A 21,400-nucleotide genomic window follows, 5' to 3' on the forward strand; every position below is an offset into this window, starting at 1 on the left:
GAAAATTAATGTCTAGTAGTACTGTAAAAGTTGCAGTTAGAAGCAGATCTAAGATATTAAATGCTTTGTTTTAAGCAACCATTTTAGTATCCTCATGCATTTTCCTGTAATCATTTGCCTGTCTGTTAGACTCACAGCTAGGTGACTGATAATTGCTGGTTTTCTTGAGTGGTTGTTTAAAACAAGTTTTATTGTGTATACAGAAACTTAACAAAATTCAGGGACTCTGCTGCCAACTCTAAACACAATGGAACTTTCTCATAACAAAATCTTCTTTACAGAACAACGTCACAGTAGGTGAAATTCACCACTAGATGTGCAAGGTGCAGAAGGTCAGCACAGGGCCTTGGCATCACTTAAGTTCCACTTTTACACAATTTTGAGGGTTTAAGTAGGACTTATATGATGGATAAACCTTGAACAGGGCCTCTGCAAAAGCTGAATTTCATCATATAAGAGGCATGTGAATATACTCAGAATTGCAATGTGCGTGTTGCGATGTGAAATAATTTGGTACTTTGATTATGGTTCATTAAAAACGCTTTCACTTGATCTCAGTTCATTATAACTCTGTTCCATTGCAAGGCAGATTTACCAAGTTAGCATGTGGCTAACTTTAAACACACGAGCAATCTCATTGAAATCAATGGGTCAACTTACATACTTAAAGTTAGGCACATGCTTACGTACTTTGCTGAATTATGACCTAAAATGCACAAAATATCTGACTGGGGAGATGGGGCAGAATGCAGGGGGAAAAAGCAATGTGGGGAAGCTGTTCATCTCTAGATGTGTGAGGAGATGATAAGAGCCAACAGAGTGTTGTACCTGTGTCTGCTCTAATACAAATAGAGAGTGTCTGTGAGCTGGGGGAGGAGGGTGTTCAAAATGTAATTCTCCATTTTCATGCATCTTTAATATTAGGAAATGTAAATAATATAATAAATAAAACTCAGATTCAGATCCTTTCACGGGGGTGCATACTGAAGCTTTTATGAGCGTTAGGTGTGCAAATAGGATGATAATTAACGTAACTGGCTAATGACAACCTCTGAATATGCATGTGGGACATTGGCTTTGTCAAAAGGAAGCATGAATAGGTATATGCTGTATGGTACCTATAAGAACCTGAATCTTTTCCATTAAGTCTCAGTGTGGTACAGCAACCCCTATATCTACACAGATGTAAATTGCACAGTTTAGGTAGCTGAGGGAAGATTTTCATTGAATTTTCATTGTGTGTGTGCACTTGCATAGATATATATATATACACATGTGTGTTTACCAATGTGTTTTTGGGGCCTACACCATAAAAAGGGAGGAACAACCAGCAAAAAGGAAAGAAAGATATATTTTGAAAATATAAATAAAAAACAATGTTTTTTCTGCATTTGGTAATCTCAGTTTCTGAAAAGATTGAGGTTGATTCTGAAGCAATGAGGATTATGTATATGATTTGGGAGATTTAGGAAAACAACATCCTGGTGAAAGATAATAAAGTTTCTATATCTGTTGGACAGTCAATATAACATGTGGCTGGCGCAAGCACAAGAAGTAGTTATTCATAGTTGGTAGAAGTGAGATGTAATGTTTTCCCCCATCACAAACCATGGGGGATTGACTTGCTCTGATTTCACACGGGCAATGTCAGGGGGGCATTTATCAGTTAAAAGTGCATGAAAAGGGAAATATAGGAACTCTCTTATGTTTTGAAAAGGAAAATAAGTTCAGCTGAGCATTAAGTTTTATGAGCAGATGATTAGTTTGCATGTGGAATTATTTTGCTGCATATAATAGTTGTAGAGTCCTGATGCTGCTGCCAGTGAAGATTATGGCACAATTCCTGTTGAATTCTTTGGGCAAAGGAGCAGATCAGAGGTTGAAGTATGATATGTGAAAGCCAAAACATCACTTCCCAGGGATGCAATTGATTACTTTTAGCCCCCAAAATTATGTTTTCCTAATGTCCTATGTTATAGATGGAAATGTTTTTGCAATATTTTGTTCACATTAAAATGGAATTGACTCATTTTAAAATTGAAACATTCCCCTGCAGTATTGTTGAACCCCCAAAATTAAAACTTTATGCCAGTTCAAAAAAGTGAAACTGACTAGCAGCTAAAGTGAAACCAAACAGGCTACTTTCACACTCCCAGATATTTAAAATGCTAAACAAGTAAATCTTAAGCAGGTAATGGTGAAAAGAAAATCAGATTTTTAAAATCCCCTTTGCTTTTAGTAATTTTAAAAGTGTAACTAGTGACCCCGTAACATATTCCTCCCCTCCCTGTCTTCCCAACAGTAGTTGTTTGTGGATAGTATCTCTTTAAAACATTAGGTTCAGTAATGAACACTGTGATGTTCATATTGTCTGTGATGTTAATATTACATATTAATATGTTAATAAACATATTGTATGTTCTTAAGGCATCTCCTGATGTCACTCCTTTTTCCCTTTCCTGCCTTGCACCACAGGCTCCCCAGCCATTCAAATCAGAGCCATGATAAGAGGAAATACTAGGTCAGGAAAGGATTTACCTTGTGCCAGAAAGATATGGGTTCTTATAATCAACAGGTAGTTAGAGAAGAAAAATATTTACCTTGACAATAACATGTGAAGTAAGTGGTAGAGGGCATTTTATCTGTCAAAACCAAAAATGAGAGATACTGTAGCAAATGGGAGAGAAACACTCATATCTTCCTGTTTGGCCTAATAGGATCAGGAGGAGAAATATGTACAGAAAAGTGGTCAAATATCAAATGCGGAGGGGAAAAAGGTGTGTGTGGCAGGGGAGAAAATGGTTTAGGTTTGCTAACATTTGTTCAAAATGTTTCCTTAGTTTGCGCTGGCCAATACCTATGAAGTAAAGCATATCGGTCTTTCAGGATCTTTGACGTATGGGAAAGGAAAATGTAAATGAAAAGATAGTCACCGACATAGGCTGAGAGATAATAAAGCATTGAAAGATGGAAGAAATGATTTAAAAAAATTAAGTCTAGCTGCAAATCTTACATCCTATGTTTATTTGATTTTAAATTGTGACTTACTTAGATTTGTAAAATGATATCCTGAAATTAGGACATTTGAGAACCTTAGTGCACTGTAGATTTCATACACACAGGCTTAAATATTTTTCCTTTCCTGTTTGTTTTTAAATGTTAAATGAAAATAAAAATAAAGCTTGAAAATAGTGCATAACTGGTGATTTTAGTTGCAAACTTCCTTGCAGGTGAGAGAGGTATACAAACGTCTCAAAGCTATAGGCTGGGACAAATTGTACATTGTAATATATTAATGCAAATCACAGAAAAACAGATAAAGGAAAGGGGAATAATACAGCACCTGTCTGCGAAGTTGTTCAAAGGTTAGAACAGGGAAAGAAAAGATTGCAGTGGAAGGAAATATCGCACACCTCCATCTCTACGAAGAAATCACTAGTTGCAAATGTTATTTTGAAATGCATTTAAAATAAATAGAATTTTTCTTTTTTAAGATAAAAGGATGGTGTGATATGTGAAGTTAACAATGCAGATAAAGTGCTGCATGCAGAAATGTACAGGCCTCCATAGGACTAAATAGGTTCAGGAGTTGTGGAACTTCTCTTGCACAGGTATGCAGATAGTATTTAAAATTTACATCAGACTTATCAGAACCATTCTTTCACGGCCTTAATTAAAATGTAATCATGGCTTTAAAAATACTTTTAAGGCCAAGAGATATGAGGCCTCATGAAGGCCGAATAACTTGAATTAATTTTATTGTCTATCCCAAAAGGGGCTGGACACCCATTAATTTCACCCTGTTCTCTCTTATTCTGTAGGGAATGTGGAAAAGCTGCTGTTCTGGACAGAATGAAGACCAGCCAAGGGAGGTGAGCACCAGTTCTCATGCAAGGTACTGCTTGTTACTGATGGGTTTTTACATAGAGAAAAAATAGCATTTCTGTGGGGGTTAAATAATACCTGACCCTCCGGCCTTTCTGATTTTTCAGTTTACGGGTAACATTTCATAGAAATCCAAATATTTTTCTTGTGTGTGTGTGTGGGGGGGGTGTTAAAATGCTGCAAAGCAGACAAATTAATATGAAGTTCTTCAGACATCTGATCAGTTACACAAAAGCAGCAAGGAAGGTAGCATCGTACTGGATTTCCCTGTAAAAGCATGTGAATAATATATGGTTATAAGAAGATGACTTAATACTTTAAAACTCTGTGTGTTCAAGCCCAGATCATATTAGAATACAAAATAAATTCCTGGTGAAAGATGCATTCGTCTTTTGTGGTTAGGTTAGAAAAAAGATTTAAAAATTAGTTCTTCCCAAAACTCTGTAATTTTCCTATATTGACGAATACATTTGATGTGCTAAACATTTAAAAATAGTCTGTTTAGGTTAAATGGAAGGAAAGAACTTTGTCTTAAAAGAAGCCCAGCTAATAAAATTTAACCAGGAGTTTATGAGTAACATAAAGCGCTAGACAGGATGATTTTGGGTAAAAGCGGTTCTTTGAGGCCAAATATGTCAATAAGAAAGCCTCCTTATAAGAGAGGACTCTATATTCATGAACTATTTTCTAGTTTTGATAATCATATCATATAACATTAATATCAGGGAGAGGAGTTGTGTTAATATGTTAGACGTTCTATTGTATTGCAATAGTTCACTTGATCTTTCTATTCTGGACAATTTATTCCACTCTGATAATTCAGAGACGTGAATACAGTATATTTCATTTACCAAAATTGGGAGTTTGTGGCATTAAAAAAAAGATTTAAAATGATTAGAAATCTATAAAATCCATTGTGTTATCTGAAGCCTTTAAAAAGCAAAATCCAAACAAAAATATCATCATTGGTAAAATATACAATATCTGAAAGCAGTAGAAATTGTTCTTACGAGAGTTTTGAAACAAATAATACATTGATATAGGTAGTTAGGGGTTTGCAGTATTTTTTCTTTCCCCAGCTTCCCTCTTTCTCTGTAAGGGAAAAAGAAAGGATGCTGCTTAATGTAAAATAAATAAATAAATAAATACAGTTGTGATGAAATGGTATGCTCGGCCTCTGATAAAATTTGTTTTATTATCAATATTTAGGGATTTAAACATGGGTACTGTAAAATAGTTAATATTTCAAAGTTTGTGGGGAGACAAATGTTTTAATATCTTTCTTCATACCTGAGGAATCCCTTTCAGGAATCCATTTTCCCTGTTTGCAGAACACATTTTTATTAGATATATGTATTTGGGTTAAGACTTACTTAAAATTACTTAATTAGGTTATACTGAAATTCTAAGTGATTTTAAAAGAGGGATTAGGGTAATATGACAAAACATAACACTATTTTAACTGAAATCCTTAAATAAAGCCCTTTTAATATGCCAGTTTTTAAAATCTATAAATTTGGGGGGTTAAAAGAGTACAAAATATGAAAAGGCCAGCCTAATTATGGAACACATGATCCCATACCAGTGAGCAGGGATTTTGTAGGTACGTCTGGAATATAGGAGAAGGTCATTTACACTTCAGGTTTGTTTTTGAGCCTTTCTTGTAACATGTTATCCTTCTCATTACTTTAATGTGTATATGTAAAATGCTTATAAAATGCTTATGGTCAGGTAAAAGACAGAAAATGTGCAAAAAGAAGTAACAGTGTAGCTACGCAAAGATAGCTATTAATTGATTGTGTTTTCCATGAAAAATTTGAAAAATATACCAAACTAAAAATTGCCATAGTGAGGAATAAATTCTAAATAATTGTATTTATGCCATTTGGAGTGGCGTGGATGTGAATTGTCTTTAAAAACACAAAGCATGTGTTTGGAAAAGAGTATCATGGAGAAATGCTTTTCCTGTTGTGTTTTCCTTGGTTAAAGCTGTTCGCTGATACACTGATTTAGGTTTGAAAGAAGATCTTTGAAATTAAACTTTTTAAGAGAGTACATGTGTGTTTGTTACTGACGGTTTTTAAAAAAAAAGAAAAGAAAAGAAAAGAAAACGTCCATATGCTTCTTTCATCTGTATTGTTTATGGTTTAAAATAAATAATAAATTTGTAGTGATTTATTTTTGAAAGTGAAGTGTTTGTATGAAAAAATCTGGCAGTCAGTATGTTTTACCTGGTATTTTCATTTTGGAGAAATAGCAGAATGCTTCTAGATATTTGCATTTGTTTCAGATGTTGAAGCATAAACCAGATTTCTGTGTAGTCTGTCAGGCAGTTACACGTCTGAGCATGTTACAGTTTGTAGCACTACAAATTAGAACCATTTGACTTGCATTTGCTGTACAATGTTCTTTTTAAAAAATATTTCAAATAAGCCATATTTATAGAAAGTAAACAGGGATTTTTTAAAAAAAATCTTATTTTAATTAAAATCCAGGAATTCTTGTTGTAAGGATCTATTACATGAATGAACATTCCCCCCACCCCCCCTTAAATTAGTTATTTGTTAACCGATTCTAGTGTTGTGGTTTATTTTTCAATTTTCAATAGATGATTTGTATACACATAGTTTGTTGCTCATTTTAAAATAGAAGGAGCTGAACAACTGCTACAAGTGTTAGTGATATATATCTTGAATGCATATATGTAATATATATAGACAGAGAAAAAGACAGAAAGAAACATGACAGTATGAGTTTCCCATCAGTTTCATTGTGGAAAAATATAGTGTCTCTTGCTAGCTTTGTCACAAAAGCCTTTTTGGGCTGTAAGGATTTTTTCTGTTAATGTATCTATTAGAATTTGTCTTTTGAAATGTAGAAAAATGCATTTAGGTAGGAGGAGATCTTTCATCTGCTTTTTCTAAGTTACAGAGGAAAGGCAAAATAAATAATAGTGACCAGCAACTCTGTACTGCAGAAATGTAGAAATCTGCAAGAAAATTTGCTAGTTAGAAAAAGACTGAACTTGAATGTGCAATTCATAATAAACATTTGGTGACTGCATTTGCAGATCTGTTATTGTTCTGAAGAATTTTAAAATAGCCTTTTCCACTAAAATGATCAAGGATTCCTGTTATGTGTATGTGTTAGAGTGCAGAAAGCTAACATAATGTCTGTTGTTATTGTACCATATGTTAGCTGCTGTTTATACACTGTGGTAGAGGAGGAAAGTATAGGAAATAGACTGTAGCTTTGGTGGCACAAAGTTGTCTGAGTGTAACAAAAGGGTTAACAGTAGAGTTGAGCGTGTGCAGTATGGGAGTTGTAGGCAGTAAGAATGCTGGGAGCTGTCGTAAAACTCTCCTTTGCTTCTTCCTGTGATGGCCGATTGTAGGGAGGTAATGGGGGTCTTTCTCTCTGGCAAAAGCCTTATTTCCTCTATCCAAATGCAGTAAACAGCACAAATGTGAGGTCGTTTGTGCCAGTTAGACGTGAACAAGGAAAAGATGCAATTGATCAAGTTACAGTGGAAATTCTGAACAAGGAAAAAGAGCTTTTTAGATCTCTCTCGCTCTCCTGTGCTGCTGTAAATGCCATCATCCGGCCGGTTGTTGCCTTGCTGACAAAATGCTGCCTGGCTGTCATGCGCTTGTTAAAATCTCTGCTGACTGGGGATCTCTCTTGCTGTTTATTATGTTTTTTTATTTTATTTTCTCTCTCTTCTAGGCAAAACCTCGGCATTGCTGCAGCAGGCCTGGTGCAATATTCCTAGCTTGCTTTACATGCACTCAGGTCAGTTGTGTTTTTGCTTTGGCTTTTGTCACGTTTGCTAGGAGGATTCGGTTAGGTTAGCTGTGCTGTGGTGCTCGCTCACCTGCTTTCTGTGTCTTTTTGCTGTATCTGTTGGTGAAGTGATTGACTGTTCCTGCTCTCTAGTGGGGCTTCTCTTTCTCAGTAATGTCTGCCTGTCTGTGGGGAGGGTGAAAACACTGTTGCTATTCACAGCCTTTCTTTGTAACTTTTATCCTGCTAATAAACACCTTTGTAGCAACAATGTTGTTTTTTTTTAACCTGTGTGCAATGTGTCCTTGTCAACAGGCGCCATTCAAACGTCAGCGCCACAAAAGTGGGCGCTGCTGGTGGTAACAAGAGTGAGGGTTATATTCAAAACAGTAAGGAAATATGGGCCTTCATCTGGCCTCAGGGTAATGGGGAGCTTGGTTTGGACAATGGCCCTGGGGATTTGGGATAATAGTGAATATTAGGTTTGGCCTGAACTGTGGCCCCAGAGGCACTAGGGCGATAGAGAATGTGGACCTGGTTAGAAGCAGCAGCCACAGGAACTTCAGAGGGTTGTTTGATGTTCACTCGGTATAATCCTAACGAGTTCACTGCTTATTCCTGCATTACTGCCCATCAATGCATTGTCTCTCATGCACTTCTCAGTGCAATTGTGCCTCCTCTGTGTGTGTCACCGGACAGTCCTTTGACACTGCTCACTCACGTGGCTTTCCGGCACTGCTTACCTGTGCATCACTGTACACATGTCCACTTATTTTGTAGGCTCCATGTCAGTGGTTCGCAAACTCTTTTATACTGGTGACTCCTTTCACACAGCGAGCCTCTGAGTGTGACCCCCCATATAAATGAAAAACATTTTTTTGTATATTTAACACCATTATAAATGTTGGAGGCAAAGCGGGGTTTGGGTCGGAGACTGACAGCTTGCGACTCCCCATGTAATAACCTCTTGACCCCCTAAGGAGTCCCAACCCTCAGTTTGAGAACCCCTGCTCTATGTCAAAATCAAAACACAAACCCAAAGAAATTAATCAGATTATTGGATCTAATGCTTGTAACTCACAGGAGGATTGTTGTACTATAGAGTTAGAAAGTATTTTTAGTGTGGAGAGAAGAAATTGGGACTGTAGTGTGGAAAATAAGTGAAGGGAGAAACTGTATTTTAGAGAACATAAAGCTATTGCAGCAATTCTGGGACTTTATTTCTGACTATGAGGCATTTCCCCTGAGGGGAAAAAAGAATGGAGAAATATCCAGATATTACACATTCATTTTACTGATGTTAGTTATTGGCCCAAACTGCAAAGGTCAGATCTAGATATGAACTTCCCATTTTTTAAGGGGATTGGGACCTGTCATCTGGCCTGGATCCATGTGTACTATATACAAAGGAAGGAATAAAGTTGGTGTGTATAATACATTAGTATGCAGTGGACTTTTAAGTATCATTTTCTCACATTTTAAGGGTCTGATCCTCCAAGGTATTGAGCACCCTTAACTGTAACTGACTGCAATGAGAGCTGACAGTACCCAACACCTCACAGGTTTTCGACAGTTTTGTCTCATTTTAGGTATTTTTTTTTCTCTTTTTATATATGTTTCACATGCATCCATGAATTGCAAGAGAAAACATAATGTGTTCATTTGTTGAATCTGTTAGTTGCCTGGGAAAAATTGGTTTCTCAAGGTAAAACTGAAAAGATAAATATTTCCTAATATGTTGACTTTCTATTGCAAATGTAGTTCGGGGCTGGGAGCTCTCTTGGGACTGCAAGCATTCTCACATTTGTATCAGAATTTGTAACACATAAAAAGACAATAACCATCAGTCTAAGTACAGTCCCTAAATTATACAGGCCCGAGTCTAATAGGCGGTGCAAAGATAACAGGGAAACCCATTTTTTAAAGAGGAAAAAGGAGTTAATGTGTAGGAGGAAAGGTCTCAGTTTACTTGGAAAAAGAATTGTTGAATGCACAAAAAAGGAGACAAACATCTACACACCCACTCTACCTACCCCAGGTAATATAGACCTGGATACATATGTTCTTTCTACCCTTGAGTTAAACTACTGAAGAAGAGTTTAGAAATGGAATCAATAAGTTCAGAAGTATGACAAGAATTGCACAGCATCAGAGAAAAGGAAAATGCTTGAACAATATTCTGACATCAACTAGCACCCTTAATATGAATTGCTAATAGGAACCACAGTTGGTCAGTTCTACAATCTGGAAATTAGTGCTTTTGGATTTCAGTTTCTGATTAATTCAGTAACGCTAAGAATGTACTGGGCACTCAGCAGAACAAATAGAACACATCCTGTGCCCTGAGGAGTTTATAATCTAATTTTGGACAGGTGACAAAGAATGGGAGCAGCAAGCAATGGGGATTGCTATGTGGAGGAAGGCAGTAGGAAACAAAATAGTTAAAATAATATATGAATATGTAGGTTTGTTATGGACACATCTTGAGATTCTTCTGTTACAGTATTTTTATTTTTCTCTCTCATTACTTGAATTTCTTCTCTCTTTCTGGGCCTTACCGGAAGAGGAATAGTTAAATAATATTTATTATCTATTGAGCATCACCATCATTGGTATGTTCTGCACTGTGCTGAAAGAGTGGAAAAGATGCTCCCAGCTCCAATGAGTTTATATATTAAAGTGGACAGACAATACAGTTTGGAAACCTTGTGCACTAGCTGATCCTTTAAAAAGTCCACTCACACTGTGAAGACTTTCTTTCCTGGATGAGTTATTGTTGGAAGACTTCATGGAAGAAGTGTTTAAGGAGTAATATAGATGAAAAGATGCATTTAGTGCAAAGTCATTTAGTGCAAGAACTATTTTGTCCTTTAAGGAGATGTACAACCAGCTCACTTGGGATATTACTGAGGACTTTTGTTTGTTCTGCTGCTGTTTTTTAGATGGCTTGGACAGAGACATCAGTTAGGGGAAGATATATTACAAAGGGGATGCTCTATATCCTAGTAAAGAGGAAGTGACAGAAGTCGACAAATTAAAGGTGGGAACTGAAGAGAAACAGTCAAATAAAAAAGTCCCATTCAATTATATCACATGAAAGCAGACAACTAAATATGGACAAATTTGAACTAAGTGCTTGTATACAAATGCTCGGAGTCTAAATACTAAGATGGGTGAACTTGAGGGCCTGCTGTGAAATGAGGATATTGCTATAATAGGCATTACAGAAACTTGGTAGAACATGTCAGGAGTAAGGCCCTACAACTGCACCTGCTCAGGACTCCTGATATCCTAGTGAGTCAGCTAGGCTGCCTGATGAACCACCTTGCCTGATTTGGCTGAGGAAGCCAGCAGATCACTTCTTAAGCTCAGCAGCTGCAGTAGCTGGGTGACTGCTCAACGCACATGCTCACAGACTCTCTGCCTCCCTGCCGTCTCTTGCCAAGCCCTGCTCCTGCTTTACTCCTCCTCATCTCCAGTCCAGATCCAGCCCTTCACCCACTCTTGTCCTAGTCCTGTCCTAGCCTTGCTTCTGCCTCAGAACCAACCCTGTTCCAGCCTTCTCTGGTTCCTGGTAATCCAGTTCTGACCCTCGGCTCTGATTCCTGACTCCAACTTTCTCAACCTTTGGTTCTGGTATTCAGACTCTAACCACTAGGCCTGACTCCTGCTCTGAGCACTAGGCATGACCGCCTACAACCGGTCCCCTGACAGAACAATGATAATCAGTGGAACACGATAATACCAGGATACAAAATACATAGGAATGACAGACTAGGTTGTGCTGGTGGGGGTATGGCACTGTATGTGAAAGAAAACAGAGTCAAATGTAGTAAAACTCTTAAATGAACCAAACTGTATCCATGGAGATGCTGTGGTAGAATTTCTGTATTTGAATACTAAGAGTATAGCAATAGGAATATACGGTGAAACCCCTCTATAACGTGATAATTGGGGTCCAAAAAATTCGATCACGATAAATGCGGGGTCGCTTTATAGCGGGATTATGAAAATTTACCATTTCAAGCTGGTCAGTTTAAGTCTCGTAAAGAAAACAACGGTTATCCCAGCGTGTTTTAAACACAAAAGTAGTAATTTAATTACATATACATAAAAGAAACATGAACTTGACTATACTAATCATTGCACAGAGTGCAAAGTCAATCTGGTTGCATGACTCCATAATTTTAAATTTCATCACTTCTTAAAAAAACTATCTAGTGTGGTCTGCTTATTTGCCACAGACTGTTGGCTTCTAGCAGAGTCAAGTTTGCTTCTGAGTTGGAGGATTTTGACGCTGTCCACGTCTTCAGTTTCCAGCCACCTCAAACTGGCTTCTAGGTGCTTTACAGCCTCAGACACTTTTGGTGGGGGAGTTGAGATGCCGTTGTCGTCGTCATTTGCGCCACTGGTTTCGGGCTCTGGTGGTGCAGCTTCATTCTTCCCGCTGACATTTGCAACATTTTTGTCATCTGAGATGTGTTCATATATGGGGCAGATGTCATCTGCCAAAAACCGGTTAAGGATATCATGATGACTGCTCATGTTCTCTGAGTGCTTCTTTGGCTAAACATACGTCATCTTCAGTGAATCTTGTAAATTCAGGCTTTTCGTTGTTACCATCATTGCGTGTAGATGATGGAAAAGCTGGACCAAGACCCTTGATCCAGCATCGTTCAATGCAACTTGCAGAGGTAGCATCCCAGGCTTCCCGCTGAGGTGACAGACTTCTTTCAAGTTGAGGGATGCCAGTGATGCGTCAACAGAGGAGTTGTTATCCACTACCATCTGCTTGATCATTTCGTGACGATAGTTTTGCTTAAATACCAATATGATGCCTTGGTCCAGTGGTTGAATTTCTGGTGCAGTGTTCTTCGGGAGACAGGAGACTTTAATCTTGCTGTCATAACTGACAAGATTTTCTGCTGGGGGATGGGCAGGGCAGTTACCCAGCAGGAGGAGAGCTTTTTCCTCCTGCTTGAGTTTTCACAAATGAGCCCAAACGGCTGGCACAAAAGTTTTATGGAACCAGTCTTTAAATATGGAGCTGTTCATCCATGCATTCTTGCTGTTGGTGTATTCAAAGGGATGGGCATTCATATTAACATCATGAAAACATCTAGGAGACCTCACTTTTCCTATCATCAGAGGTCTGACTTTGAAACAAAACAAGAGAGTGACTTGGTCCTTCCTCTGCTTAAAGCCTTCTCGTTTGTGACTATCAGTCCTGGTTCAGAGGGTGCGATCGGGTAACATTTTAAAGCATAAACCAGTCTCGTCGCAGTTGTAAACTTGATTGGCTGTGTAGCAGCCTTCCTCCAGAAACTTTTTAAGCTCAATTGGGTAGGAATCGGCAGCCTCTTTATTAGCTGAGCAGATTTCCTCAGACAAAAGAACTTAGCTTATAGTGTGCTTTTTCTTGAATCTGTCCAGCCAGCCATTACTTGCCTTAAATGTGGATTCATTTCTATTGATAAAGTGATCAAATTTCTCTGCTTGAGCTTTCAGAATAGGGCCAGAAATGGGAACTCCTTCTGAGCGAACCTGGACAAACCATTGATACAAGGTTGAATTTAGGCCTTCGTCATTAGCAAACTTGGCCTTTTTACGCTGTAAACCAGTTTCCTCTTCAAGAATGCAGGGTAGGCTACGGAGCTTTTCTTCTTCTTCTTTTTTCCACCCTTGCAGAGTAGACTTGCTAATTCCTAGATCTCTAGCAAGCTGAGTTTGTTGTTTGCCCTTCTTTAGTTGATCCAGGGCGTACAATTTCTCTTGGGCAGAAAACGACTTGCATTTACGATCTGGTGTATCCGTAATGGTAAAATATTTTAAAAAATATAGGAAATAACAAGTTCATAGGCAAACACCATACACATGTACAACACAAGAACTAAGTACAATGGGCCTGCAGTGACCATGAGTCACTTTAATCTATAAGACCGGAAGAATGTGGTTTATTTATAAATATCATAAAAAAAAGTATTCAGGCAAAACGCGAACAGTATCATGGCCTTAAACGAGAGCCAACTTAGGATCGCATTATGAAGCTTGACTGTACTACCAAACACCTGACCAAGATGCTGATAGTCATTGTGAAATGCCCAGGGAGATAAGAGAGGCTACAAAACGAGAAAAACCCAATAATAATGGGGGATTTCAGCCATTCGCATATTGATTGGGTACATGATTCCTCATGGTGGGATGCAGAAATAAAATGTCTAGACACCATGAATGTGACTGCTCCATGGAGTAGCTAGTCGTAGAACCCATGATGGGAGGTGGAATTCTTGAGTTAGTCCTAAATGAAGCACAGGATCTGGTCCAAGAGGTGAATATAGCTGAACCGCTCAGTAATAGCAATCATAATATAATTAAATTTAACATATTTAAGGAAGAAAAATACCAAAGAAATCCACCACAGTCTTCTTCTTGTGTCCTTGTCACAAACTAGAGTTTTTCTCCAGAATTATGCACAAGCAATGGCTCTTCCTGCCACTGCAGCAAGGTTCTCCTTTGTACAGGTCTCCCCAAGGAGTCAGCAAATGAGCAGGTGCTCCATGGTCTGCAATTCACTGCACTCACATACATGCCTGTCATTAAAATAGCCCTATTTGATCAGGTTAGTCTTTGACCCACCAGCTTGCATGCATAGACGGTTCAGGCAGTGCCACATTGACCAGTGTTTATTGGCCCCTTTGGGAAGGTCCTCCTGGGGTTTCAGATCTGTTTGTGCATCCGACTGCATTAGTCTTTTATTCCATAACCTTGCCAACTGTTGTCTCCAAAGGCACAACACTAGTTATAAAATTCTTTTGTGATTTAAGGTGTTCTGTTACTCCTCTGTAACCATATAGTGGATGACTTCGGTCTTCCATCTGCCATGATCTTTTCCTTTGGCTTGCTACCTTCCTCCTGGTATCAGGTGGTGCAATGCCAGCCAGTAAGTACAGGCTCTCCTTCGGTGTTGGCTTTAGAATTCCATTATTACATGACAACTGTCATTTAGAACCAGGTCTAGGTTCTTAGCATAGACCAGGGGTGGCCAACCTGTGGCTCCAGAGCGACATGCGGCTCTTCGAAAGTTGATATGCGAATCATTGTATTGGCATCGACTCTGGGGCTGGAGCTACAGGCACCAACTTTCCAATGTGCTTGGGGGTGCTCACTGCTGAACCCTTGGCTTGGCCACAGGCCCTTCCCCCACTCCACCACTTCCCTCGAGCCTGCTGTGCTTTTGCTCCCCCCTCTCCCCAAGCCTCCTACATGTCATGAAACAACTGATTGGGAGCTGTGAGGAAGAAGGGAGAGGGCTGATCGGGTGAGCGGGAGGTGCTGGGGGTGGGGGAGCTGATGGGGGATTGCTGATGTAATACTGTAGCTCTTTGTCAATGTACACTGGTAAATTTTGGCTCCTTCTCAGGCTCAGGTTGGCCACTCCTGGCATAGACAGATTGTTCACACAGTGGACATGTATACTCTGCTGTAGAGTAGCACATGGTAATAGCAGTGGTTCGCAAAGTAGCTGGGTTAGCTCCCTACTCTGAGGTGACCAACTTTCGGAGGATGTTGTTGCAGGCACTAACTTTCCCTTCCATCTTTTCTACCTGTGCTTTGAAGGAAAGTTCTGTCCAATGTCACCGCCACGTAGACAGGGTTTGGGTGATTAGCCAGTGGGATTCCATCCCAGGTGGTGGTTAGTTTCTGCTTGGCTTCTCAATGGCATTGGTATAAAGCCATCACCTTTATCTTGGTCTGGTTGGCGTAAACCCGGTTCTTATTATAATAAGCTGAGAAGTTGCTCAATGCACATGACAGTCTGTTCTCAACAGTGGCAAAGGCTTCTCCTGTGACATGATGCATAGATCATAGGCATATATGAAACTCCTCATGTTGCTCTGTTTGGGATGGGCATTGGTATATATGTTGAGGGTTGATTCTAGCACACTGCACTGTGAGAAGCCATTTCATTGTAGTCTCCAGCAGCTCCATTTCTGGCACAGTTCTAAGTAAAAACATCTGTTCTCCAGAAGAGATCACATGAGCTGCACTAGTTGGTAGTCATGCGTCATATCTAGGGGCCTACCAAATTCTGGTCAATTTCAGTCATAGGATTTTAAAAATAATAAATTTCATGGTTTCAGATCCTTAAATGTGAAATTTCACAGTGTCGAAACCATGGGGGTCCCAGCCCAAAAAGCGGATTGTGGGAGAGAGAGCGCAAGGCTATTGTAGGGAGTCACAGTATTGCCACCCTCACTTCTGTGCTATTGTTGGTGGTGGCGCTGCTTTCAGAGCTGGGTGACTGGAGAGCAGCGGCTGCTGGCCAGTTGCCCAGCTCTGAAGGCAGTACCACAGCAGCACAGAAGTGAGGGTGGCATAAAAAAGCAGGGTCCTCAATTTTGGGAGGGGCAGGGCTGGCCTTATGGGTGGGCAACGTGGGTGACCACCCAGGATACCGTGGTCAGGGGGTGGGGAGTGTTTCCGTGGCCACCCTCTCCCCCGCTAGCCAGCTCAAGGTCCCTTTACCCCCAAGTGTAAGGGCACTGGGCCCAGACCCAGGGAGGGGCAGGGCTGGGGGCGCCCTGGTCGAGGGCTCCTACCATACGCTAGGCTCCAGCTGTTGTTCCTGGTCAGGCTGATGAGGGATGGGATTTCCTCTTCCCCTGCAGGGGCTTCCACCAGGGCCAGGTCAGACCTACCTCCAGGAACTTCCCCCAGCTGCAGGAAGCTCTGCATCTGCTGGCTGGGAGTCCAGCTGTGAAGGCAGTGCCACTGCCAATAGCACTGCAGAAATAAGGGTGGCATGGTATGGTATTGTCACCCTTACTTCTGCACTGTGCTGGCTGCGGTGCTGCCATCAAAGCTGGGCAGCTAGTCAGCATCTGCTGCTCTCCAGGCACCCAGCTCTGAAGGCAGCGCAGAAGGTGGCACTACCACGACCCCTGTACAATAACCTTGTGACCCCTCAAAGCCTGCTTTTGGGTAGGGGCCTTCAATTTGAGAAACGCTGGTTTCCCTCATAAAATCTGTTCTCATAATTTAGGTATAGTACGAGTTGATGAGCAATTGTTAAAAAGACATAATACCCATTACTTAGCTGCAGGACCAAAGTGCTTAATCTGTTTCCTGTGTATGTTGTTGAGTTTTGAAGAAACTCAAATTTGAAACTGCAGAACTACTAACTGTGGTATGTAATTGTCACAGGGTGCTCTACTCCTTGCTGGAACGCCTCCTTCTGGCACCAGGAGATTAACTCTGCCTGGATGACGCCCCTTCCTGCAGTTGCAGTCTGTTACTCTCGGTCTTGCTGTCTTGGGATTCAGCTGCTCCCGCTTCATGGCCCTTCTACTCTCTGCTACTGGGCTTTATACAGGCCCCTCCTATTCCTGTCCAGCTAAGCATCATCTCTAATTAGTCCTCTTTGCTCCTGGCTCCTCCTCCAGGTGCAGCATAAGCAGTTAATTGGCCCAGTTAGCGACCTTAAACCTTTCTAGCCTTCTGTGGGGTGGACACCCTATCGCTTAAATCAGCCTGTGTAACACCAAAGGATAGCTAATTCAACACCAATGTTTAAAAAAGGCTCCAGAGGTGATCCTGGCAATTACAGGCCAGTAAACTTAACTTCAGGAAAATTGTTTGAAACTTTAGTAAAGAACAGAATTATCCAGAGATGGACAAACTATAGCCTGAGGGCCGCATCTGGCCCTCTAGATGTTTTAATGCGGCCCTCGAGCCCCCACCAGGGAGCGGGGTTTGGGGCTTACCCTGCTCTGGTGCTCCAGTCAGGGAGCATGGTCGGGGGCTTGCCCTGCTCTACACGGCTCCTGGAAGCAGCAGCATGTGCCCCCTCCGGCTCCTATGGGTAGGGGCAACTAGGGGGCTCCGCATGCTGCCCCTACCACTGCTCCCACAGCTCCCATTGGCCGGGAAATGCAACCAATGGGAGCTGCAGGGGTGGCACCTGCAGACGGGGAAGCACGCAGAGCTGCCTGGTCATGCCTCTGCATAGGAGCTGGAGGAGGAACATGCCCCAACCCCCTGTCCCAGCCTTGATCCCCCTCCTGCCCTCTGAACCCCTCAATCCCAGCCCAGATCACCCTCCAACACCCCAACTCCCAATTTTGTGAGCATTGTGAGCCCGCCATACAATTTCCATACCCAGATGTGGTCCTCAGGCCAAAATGTTTGCCCACCCCTGGAATTATCAGACACATAGATTAACATGATATTTTGGAGAAGAGCCAATATGGCTTTTGTAAATGGAAATGATGCTTCACCAATCTATTACAATTTTTGAGGGGATCAGCAAGCATGTGGATAAGAGTGATCCAATTCATATAGTGTACTTGGACTTTCAGAGAGCCTTTAACAAGGTACCACACCAGTGGCTCTTAAGCAAAGTAGGCAGTCATAGGATAAAAAGGAAGATCCTCTCATGGATCAGTAACTGGTTAAAAATAGGACATTAAAGGAAGGAGTAAATGGTCAGTTTTCATAGTGAAGAGAGATAAATAGCAGGATTTCCCAAGGATCTATACTGGGGCCAGTGCTGTTCAACATATTCATAAATGATCTGGAAAAGGGGGGATCTGAGAGTGAGGTGGCAAAATCTGCAGACAAAACAAAATTACTTGATCTAGTTAAAACCAAAGTTGACTGTGAAGAGTTACAAAGAGGTCTCAAAGAACTGGGTGGCTGGGCAACAAACTGGCAGATGAAATTCAGTGTTGATAAGTGCAAAGTAATGCACACTGGAAAACATAATCCCAACTATACGTATAAAATGTTGGGATCTAAATTAGCCGTTACCAGTCAAGAAAGAGATCTTGGCATCATTGTGGATCATACCCTGAAAACATCTACTCAGTGTGCAGCAGCAGTCAAAAAAGCAACAGAATGTTAGGAACCATTAAGGAACATCACAATTCAAAAGATTGGTGAATGGCTCTATCACACCTTGGAAATACTACATTCAAGGGAGCGCTTCTCATGGACCGGAAGGTTAAATGTAAAAGATAAAACAGGGTCCCAAGAAAAATTGTCATCTCTTATCTGTTTGAACTCTTACAGGCCCAGAGAGACTAAACTAAGGCACAGACCCCAGGGATTATCCCTGCATCGTCCCTGAAAGATATTTTGAAGGGACAGATTATTACATCTTTGTTGTCTTTAAGAATCATAGATGGTAACTCATTTTTATGTGTATGCTTGCTTGTTTTAACCTATAAATAACTCTCTCATTTCTTTTTCCTAATTAATAAACCTTTAGTTAGTTTATGACAGGATTGGCTATAGGCGTTGTCTTTGGTGTGAGATCTAAAATACAAACTGATCTGAGGTATGTGGCTTGTCCCTTAGGACTGGAAGTAACCTGAATATTTTGTAATCTGTGGCAGAGGTGACCAATTATCACTAAATTCACTAAATTCTGTGTGGTGAGATAGGCCTCCAGGGAGGGAAGGTGTTTTCTTCTACTTCTGTATTGCTAACTATCAAGCTTTGTTAGCAAAATATGATTTCAACAATTACCAGAAGATAATCCCCCTCAAGAGGATAGTGCCCAGTTCTTGGCCCTCTTGAGGAAGGCAATGGATGCAGCTGACACTGCACCTAGAATAGTGGTTCTCAAACCAGCAGGCCGCGGGCTGCATGTGTCCCAATTAGCACACAGCTGCGGCCCAGCTCAGCTCTGTGCTAAAGGCCGGCCCACGTGGCAGGGTCTGGGTTCCTGGCTACCTGGCACTGTGGGATCTGGGCTAACCGACTGCCTAGCACAGTGAGATCAGGGTCAGAGCTGCTGGGCCTGCTCCGCATGGCAGGGGTCCGGGGTTGAGGCTGCCAGCCGCTCCTGCAGGGTCAGGGGTCCAGGGCTGCAGCCTGGCCCCATGGGCTTGGGGGTCCGGGGCTGCTGCCTGGCCCTACAGGATCTGGAGAAGCTGTGCAGTGGGGGTCTGGGGCTCCTAGCTGGCCCCCCAGGGTTGGAAGTCCAGGGTCCAGGGCAGCTGCCCAGCCGCAGGAGCTCCAGGACAGCCGCCCGACCCCAGATGGTGGAGGTCCGGGGCTGCTGCTGGGTCCCGCAAGCTCTGGTCAGCTGCATGGTGGGGTCCAGGGTGAGCAGCCGGCTGGTCCCGCATGGCGATGGTCAGGGGCTGCCACCGGCCCGGTAATCTCTGTGTCAGCTGCGTGGCAGGGGTCTGGGATAGGCCACATGATGGGTGTCTAAGGCTCCTGGCTGACCATGCGCAGTTAGGGGTCTGAGGCAGCTGCCTGACCCTGCACAGTGGGGGTCCAGGGTTACAGCCCGACCCCGTGGGGATGGAGACAGGCGCTGCAGCCCAGCCCTGGGGGTTTGCGTGGCCAGGGCTGATGCCTGGCCTCACAGGATCTGAGACAGCTATGTGGCGAGGATCTGGGGCGAGCAGCCAGCTGACCTGCATGGCGGAGGTCCAGGGCAGCCTCGCGGCATGGGGCTAGGGATCCGACCATCCTTGTGGGGTCAGGAGTCTGGGGCACCCACTTGGACCTGCGCAACGGGGGTCCAGGACTGTCACCCAGGCCTGCAAACTCCGGGGCAGCCACATGGCAGGGGTCTGGGGCAGGCAGATGGTTGACCCGCACAGTAGAGGTTCAGGGCAGCCACGTGGTGGGAGTCTAGTGCTCCCAGATGACCTTGCAAGGTTAGGGGTCCAGGGTCCGGGGCAGCTGCCCGACCTTGCACAGTGGAGGTCTAGGGTTACACCAACTCTGCTGTAGTGGGGAGAGTGGGGGGACAGCCTTGAGGGTCAGGGGTCTAGGGCACCCGCCTGGCCCCACAAGCTCCAGGGCAGCCACATGGCGGGGGTCCAGGGAAGCAAGGATTCGGAGTCTGGGACTGCTGCCTTTCCCTGCAGGATCTGGGGCAGCGGGGATCTGACCAGCCTAATGTGGGGAGGGTGGGGGGTGGAGGGTGTCCAGGGTCCGGGGCACCTGCCTGGCCCTGCATCGTGGCAATCCGGGGCTGTCCTTGGTCCGCGCAAGCTCTGGGTCAGCCGCACGGTGGGGGTGCATGGCAGCCACATGGCAGGGGTGTAGGGCTCCCGGCCAGCCTTATGGGATCAGGGGTCTGGGGCACCCACCCAGCCCTGCCTGGCCCCACAATCTCCAGGGCTGCCGCCCAGCCCCACAAAGACCTGCCGCCCAGCCCCGCAAACTCCAGGGCACTGTGCGGCGGATGACTGGTGCTCCCTGCCAGCCTCGAGGGTCAGGGGTCCGGGGCACCTGGCCAGCCCAGCAAATGCAGGGGCAGCTGCACGGTGGGGGTCCAGGGCAGTGGGGGTCTGGAGTCGGGGGCTGCAGCTTTTCCCCACAGGATCTGGGGCAGAGAGGGTCTGGGGCTCATGGCCAGCCCAACCGACGGGTGTGTCCAGGGTCTGGGGCAGCTGCCTGGCCCTGCACCGTGGTGGTCTGGGGTTGCCCCGGTCTGGGGCAGCTGCATGGCAGGGGTCCTGGGCAGCAGGCATCCAGGGTGTGGGGCTCCTGGACGGCATTGCGGGGTCATGGGTCCTAGGCAGCTGCAAGCTGAGGGCATCGGGGATGGGCCAGGAGTCTGAAAAAATGGCCACATCATAGAGGTAGGCAACTGCATATTCGCCCAGTCCTGCTAGTAGACCATCTACCAGCTTCTGGAAGGTGGCGGGTGCATTTCGCAGTCCGAAAGGAAGTACATTAAATTCATACACCCCCGCATGGGTGA

At 43.1% G+C, this 21,400-nt stretch overlaps 1 protein-coding gene across 2 annotated transcripts in view; it reads left to right on the forward strand.

Moving 5' to 3' along the window:
• Positions 1-7,252: 7,252 nt before the first annotated feature.
• Positions 7,253-21,400, forward strand: part of HSD17B12 (hydroxysteroid 17-beta dehydrogenase 12) — a 192,258-nt gene continuing 178,110 nt past the window's right edge. The window contains exons 1-2 of one of the 2 annotated variants that reach the window (XM_075065267.1): positions 7,253-7,283; positions 7,612-7,677. In XM_075065267.1, the coding sequence (XP_074921368.1) occupies positions 7,668-7,677 (10 nt within the window). In that variant the 5' untranslated portion in view covers positions 7,253-7,283; positions 7,612-7,667. Of the gene's footprint in view, positions 7,284-7,557; positions 7,678-21,400 lie in introns of those variants that run through there. The other variant, XM_032790408.2, reaches the window with a different exon arrangement.

This window comes from Chelonoidis abingdonii, chromosome 4, assembly GCF_003597395.2.
Source record: "Chelonoidis abingdonii isolate Lonesome George chromosome 4, CheloAbing_2.0, whole genome shotgun sequence".
Taxonomy (NCBI): Eukaryota; Metazoa; Chordata; order Testudines; family Testudinidae; genus Chelonoidis; species Chelonoidis abingdonii.